Source organism: Semicossyphus pulcher, unplaced genomic scaffold (assembly GCF_022749685.1).
Source record: "Semicossyphus pulcher isolate SPU_LCO1_2020_fin unplaced genomic scaffold, fSemPul1.0.p SCAF_8, whole genome shotgun sequence".
Taxonomy (NCBI): domain Eukaryota; kingdom Metazoa; phylum Chordata; class Actinopteri; order Labriformes; family Labridae; genus Semicossyphus; species Semicossyphus pulcher.
Window position 1 is genome coordinate 11,315,388 of NW_027211759.1, and position 6,633 is coordinate 11,322,020.

The window sequence follows — 6,633 nt, forward strand, 5'->3', positions numbered from 1 at the left end:
CGACAATTAAAATAACACTTGTAATAATAATAATAATAATGATAAGAATAAAAGTGGTGGAATAACCCGACAGCCAAAACAACCAGTGAATAAATGTTGTAACAGATATCAGGACATTTGTAAGTGTTTATAATACAGTGTTTGTGAAGTAACACATAACAAATATTATCATTATTATTATTTATTCAAATAAATCCTACTGTATTTTACTATATTGTCATTTATTAGCTGTTTAACACCAACATCCCATTATAAGACCCCTCAAGGAGGATTAACAATAAACTTCTTACAACTACATCACTGTGAGTAATAAATATTTTAATTGATGTTTATATATTAGTGTATAGGGGTTAAAGTATAGTGACTTAAAGCTAAGTGTTACTGTTGTTTTTATTTACATTTCACTTGTAACAGACTCACTCTTAAAGTGAAGTAAATACTTGATTTAATACTGCCATCTTATATTATTTATAAGCAGTAAAACAATACACACACACACAACATACGACATAGTAATAATAATAATATTAATAGCTTACCGTTAATAGTATGTCTTGTGCTCTTCTGCAGCTTTAAATGTTTGATCCGTGCTCTCTCCGCCGTCTCTTTCATTAAAAAACAAAGGGAAGCAGCTCATTATACTCCGTCACTGATGAGGCTGACAGGTAGCTCATTTACGTCTCGTCTTATTCATAAATTGATGACTTTGACAGGTGTTGTTGAAATTGTCACTGCTCGTTAATCACTAACACACGTAAGAGAAACTTTAGAGACGGGGTCACCACGTGATGACGACACGGGTGAGATTTTGATGAATGAAGCTGATGTGATGACAGCAGCGTGTCAATGAGTATGTGGGTGTAGACACCTGCACGAGGCCTCAGGCTGAGGAGTAAAAACAGTTTTAGTGGGGGGATATGTTAACAGGCTAACAGCTGTGCTGTCAAACGAGTAATAGTTAGTATTTATGTCTTTCATTAAGAAGAAAGATACCATACTCATATAAAGTTAAAGCTAAAGTTTGTGTTGACTCTGGCGTGGACAAAGCCGTACCTCTTATCTCTTACCTTATTTTGTCCTGTACATGCTTAAGTGGTGGTAAAATCTCATCCTGCTTTCTTTAACAGTCATGTATCACTCACTTTATTTTTTTGCCCTGTAAAATATAATCAAAGGCAGCCAGCAGTTTCAGGCGTTAAAAATAGCTATATAGAAATCAACAATCTTGTTGCTGATGGTCTGGTTTGCTTTTGTAGCTCATATAGAGTAATCAGAATTACTTTCAGTCTGTTTCATAACCAACAAAAAACTCCTCACAGGAACTTCAAATAAAAAGCTTTTATTTATTTATTTGGTAAATATGAAGAAAGAGCCAGCAGATAGGTGGCTTTACACAACACCAACCAAATCTTACACTCACCAGTCATCCTCTTACATCGCGTTGATTCCTCGCAAAAAACAAAGTTTGACGGGGCAAGACTCCAGGAAGTAACTGCGCCTGGCCGACAAATAGTCTGGCCCGTACATTCCTGTAAATAAATCCTGTAAGAAGAACTAGTTGTTGTTTTCACACTTTAGTTTTGTTCTGATTAAAATATTGGGTACAGATTATGTTACCTTAGTCAGAGCCAGGCTAGCTGTTATCCCTTTTTTTCCAACTCTCTGTGCTAAGCTAACCTTAGCTGCGGCATTAGCTTCAGATCAAGCATGCAGATATGAGAGTGGTATAATCTAACTCTGCAAGAAAGTGAAGATGTATAATCCACAAAGAAGTGGAACTATTGGTTTAAGCATTTTCAGTTGTTTATTTTTACCAAAATAATTTTCATTAAGAGGGACAATTTTGGAATTCTGACGGACCTTAAACATGTCCGACATTTTGACTTATCAGAGCAGGAAAAGCACAGCTGGAAATAAGACCGATAAGTAACGATTGATTGGCGATGGCACCATTCCATTTAGGTGAGACAGTTCAAGAGCTCGGGTATTATGCTTTGTTATGGTACGGAGCCATTGTTAATGTTATTATTGACACCTGTACTTTTACTTCTTTTCCTCTAAAGAAAGAAGCTTTTAGCTTAAGATGTCTTAGTAAAATGTAGGCATATTTATAACAGTTCTAGATCTGCCTGTGAATGATGTTTTGGAAACTGTGAAACTGCAGTTAATTAAAACATGTTTATTAAGCTGGAAGTATTTGTTTGAACTTTTTAATCATTTGTTTTAGAAAGAGTTATAACTGTTGACAAGAACATTGTTGTACCTAAATAAAGGAATAATATATTTAACTTGTTTATTTGTACACTGTAGTTTTTATATACGGATTCTTTATGCTTAATGGGTAGATTTAAGTGTCACAAGGTAATGCCAATTATACGAAGAGAAAAAGAGAGTAAGAGAAGGGATACATTTTAACTATTAACACATAGTTAGAATAAAATGTTAAGTCAAATTAAAGGTATGATAAGTAGGATTTTTCTTTGCATTTTGTCAATAACACATTCAAACTGGGCCCCGCCTCCTGGGCTCTTCGTCACCAGAAGCTCACTCTCTCGTGCGAGAACACACCCACCCCACCAAGCTAACACCGACAGCATCACGGTTAGCTTTGCGCTAGCATGCTAACCGCTGGTTAGCTTGTCTAACAGGAAGAACGACAACTCTGCATCGCTCTTTTGCCATGTTCGCAGGTCCGAATGGGGCCCAGTTGTTAATTTGAACCACTCACACACTCACCTATACGCTGTGATTGGCTCAGGGAACCACAACAGCGCCCCTCCTGAAAACGTCCAAAACAACAGAATAGATGCAGAGAGAAGGGTCTCACAAGGGTCTGCACACACACTCACCAACATACATGTATTGAGGCCCATAAGTGATGATTTATATTATATTTGTAAAAGTGTCTGACTTCAAAGTTCAAACTGGAATGTTAAATATGCGAGAATATCAAAGGCTGTTTGTTGAAGAGGACACTTGTACCCCGAGGCAAAAATAGTTAATTTGCAGTGCAGTTCCTTTTTAGATCCAGGGTAATTAAACTGTGTAGCAAATAAAACTGTAAACGCTGAATCAAAAAATAACAAATAATACAAAAAACACACTTTATTTCAAGTATGCTCTTACAAAAGTTACAGTAAAATACAGAATAATGAGTCTCCTAAACATTCCTTAACAATGGTTCAGGTTTTTGTTTTTACCAAAGTAACGTTTATCTCAACATCATTTTTTCTTTATGTACAAAATTTCAGTAACACTTCATCGAGGAAATCAGTAAATGTTCAGGCACAAGATCTGAAGGAGATGCTGCTGTGAGGAGCTCCTGACTCTGTGATGAGTTAACCCAGTGGTCCAAAGTTATCTGTCCATAAATATCAGACTGGAATGATACAAAATGGGAGACCTGCTTCCAGCTCTTCAAATATTAAAACAATCTCTTGGTAACAAAACATCATGTCAGTCAAGCGTCCACAGATACGCAGAAAAAATGCTTTGATTCACAGTTCTGGAGTGGAAATAAACCAAAATATACAGTCACTGTTAGAAACCGTGATAAATACTGAAACTCTCCTCCAATAGGAAAACAGCCCGGTGTTATACCATCGTGTTGCTCTCTCCGATTTTATCCACCAGCTGGAAGAGAATCGGAAACAAATCTGGAGTCAGTTTTTACAGCTTTAAGTTAAACACAAAAAGACGTTTAAACACACTGATTGTGATTTTCTGTCTCTTAATAAAAACACATATACATCATTGCCAATAAAAAACATATGTTGTGACTTGATGTGTGATTAAATGTTGCAGCAAAGACCGTATAAAAGAAGTAAATGTAGCCTCCAGAAAAGTGAAGCTAATGCTGAAGTCCCTTAATCCGACATTCTTTCTAATGGCCAGCAGGGGGCGACGCCACTGCTTAAAAAAGAGATTTGATTGAGCGGATTTCTGTCTTCATTAGTTGATTTATTGCCTTGGTTAACGTTTTCCTAATGAGTTTCTGGTGTCAATCGCTAGTTATAAATCCTCTTCAATACAGTTTGAGGTTTGCTTTCTTAACAATTGTCCCATTTGGTTTAATTACGGTCTCTTCTGGCTTTACAAAACAAAAACAACGGCCAAAATGCAGACCTCGCAACCAAACGTTAGTTAACAAACCAATGGTACCAAAGTTGTTACGGCCACTTCTTATATACTCTATGGTTCAAGAAAAAGGAAATGTATTTAAGTTTTATTATGTCACTGAATCCTAATAAAATAGCCACAATTTTTTGGCAAAAATAGATAATTAGAAAATATGTCTAAGGAAAGAACCTTCCTGATGTTTCTTCAAGCTCTAGAAACAGAAATGGCCAACTTTAAAATGATTTATGGTAGCTAACAGTTTGCAGACTTTCTTCCTTACTCTGATACAAACCCTGGTGTTACCTGTGACAGGCTACCAAATAAAACTAACTGATACCTTGAATAAATTAACAGATTTCTTTGGGTTTGTTCATTGTTGGAAATATTTGGGATAATGTCAGTATGACATCAGGCTTTGGGACGCTTTAATGCAGAAATATTACATATTATACCATAAAACTCAGAGGAAGAAAATGTGCAAAAACCCATAACCAACAAAGATGTTTTATTTATCTGATTTAGTGTGTGTAAGGTAGTAAGTATTTGATTTCACAGATGCAGCCGTGGGTTTATAAGACTTTCTAATGTGCGATAAAGCAAAATTTGAGAGCATATTGTAGGCATGTGGATTAAAGACATCATGCAGTAACAGATGATATCACAGGCTGAAAGTTTTCCCTTCAGATGTGATGAGGTTTTTATATGAATGAGCCCGATACCCCACACACACCAGAGACCTTCACTTAGGGAAAAACCTTCTGATACGTGATCCTGGACACTAACAGTCTTCATGAACCAACAAAAGGTCACACAGACTCTAAGTGAGGAATACCCTGAGTTCAGAACAACAGAGACGCTGTTCTGAGGCGAGACAACAGAGAGACTGTCAGTTCTCACATTTCAGTAAAAGCCCTCCTATCAACGTGGTTAAAATATCACACAGGCTGTCCAACTAAGCTCAACTTGTGCTTCTCCCAGAGCTTTCAACTGTGGTTTCATCCGCAACCGTCAGATATGGTTTTAGTTTATGTCAGTACGGTATAAAAACAAAGAGATATCTTTATTTCTCCCATGTTTTTGTCACTGTTAAAATTTGAATGCACCGCAATGCACCTCGAAGAAGATTCTTTTTGGAAAGTGTCGCTACATTTAACTACTTCGCAAAACATCGGAAGGCTTAGACCTGTGTGTTGACTGCTAAGGAAATCTTTTAATTAAATAGAGCTGCAATGGGCAGAATAAATAATGGAGAAATTTACGGCGGAAAATTTAAACACACATCTCAAGCAACGTTTAAGGTTTACAAAGCGCATGTCTCATTGGGGCTTTTTATGGGACATTTAACATGTGTTTTGAATTCTGCAATCATGACTGTCGTCGTTTACTTACTGTGCTGATCCCTGGTAAGCTGAGCAAAGACCCAAGCACAGGAACTCGTCTGATGAAGCCCACCGCCACTGGGAAGAATCCTCTGTTAAATAAAAAGAGAGAAAACATTCTTATTAATTTATGATAACGACAACAACAAGAGTGATTCCTTTCTGTGGGAACTGACCTGAATAAGAGGAAGAAACCGTAGATCTCCAGAACGACTCCAACGATCGGCCAGCCGATCAGAACCACTAAAACTCCTCCCAGAAAGAAGCTGGTGGCTTTAAATTTGTGTCTCTGGAAGAAGAACCTGAACGTTCGCTCCAGACCAATGACAAAGGACAGGCCTGATACAAACAGAATCTGCACAGAAGAGCAAAGACACGATAACAGGTGTGACATCTTTCATGTCATATGAAGGCAATGTTCGACACATCTCACAAATATATACATAGTGGGGTAATAGTATTATTGCTCAACTCACATTTCCAATGGCGAGGAGAGCTTTGTCAAAAAACAGCATCATCCCAAAGAAGAGGAAAAACACGCCGAACCCAGTCAGCCCCATCCCAATCTCTGCAGGATTTAAAGAAATAAAACAGTTATTATTACGACTGTGTGGTCAAATAACAGGTCATAAGCAGAAGCTGCAAGACACTTGAAGGATACAACAACTAGAGAGAGGGAGGCAGAAAACTAGAGTTACCTAAGACAACAAATTCTAAACAGTGAAATGTCTTTTAATATAGACGAAATGCTTTGGTTATTTTGAAGGACCAATCACACTGTAACTGTTTGAGAGTAGTGATAAGGGTGATTTATAGTCACTAATGTGTGAGTTGATTAAGTATCAAGAGATAAAATAAAATATACTGCTAGTTGTTATCATTAATGCACGGCAAGGGAAGGCTATTATAATAAAATAAATGAGTTTTTTCTTCATTTTAAGCTACGTGACGTAAGAAAGCTCTCAGCCAATTGCATTAGAGCTCCTAACCTCATACATTCAGCTAAACCCGGTTTTACCATAGTACGTTACAAAGACTAAGAACGGTGGAGCAATTTAAACAGGTCTTACTTTGAGAATCCGTGAGTGAAATCATTTTGGCAGCAGCTGGAGGATTTTTCAAATCACTCAAAGCT

The 6,633-nt window shown here is 37.1% G+C and overlaps 1 protein-coding gene across 1 annotated transcript; it reads right to left on the reverse strand.

The window, feature by feature from the left end:
* Positions 1–3,117: 3,117 nt before the first annotated feature.
* Positions 3,118–6,633, reverse strand: golt1bb (golgi transport 1Bb). The gene is made up of 5 exons (XM_069686821.1): positions 6,569–6,633; positions 5,975–6,066; positions 5,675–5,853; positions 5,509–5,590; positions 3,118–3,633 (listed from the first exon to the last, which is right to left on the reverse strand). Exons 1-5 carry the CDS (start codon positions 6,591–6,593, stop codon positions 3,595–3,597), a joined length of 417 nt encoding a protein of 138 aa, XP_069542922.1. The 5' UTR covers positions 6,594–6,633; the 3' UTR covers positions 3,118–3,594.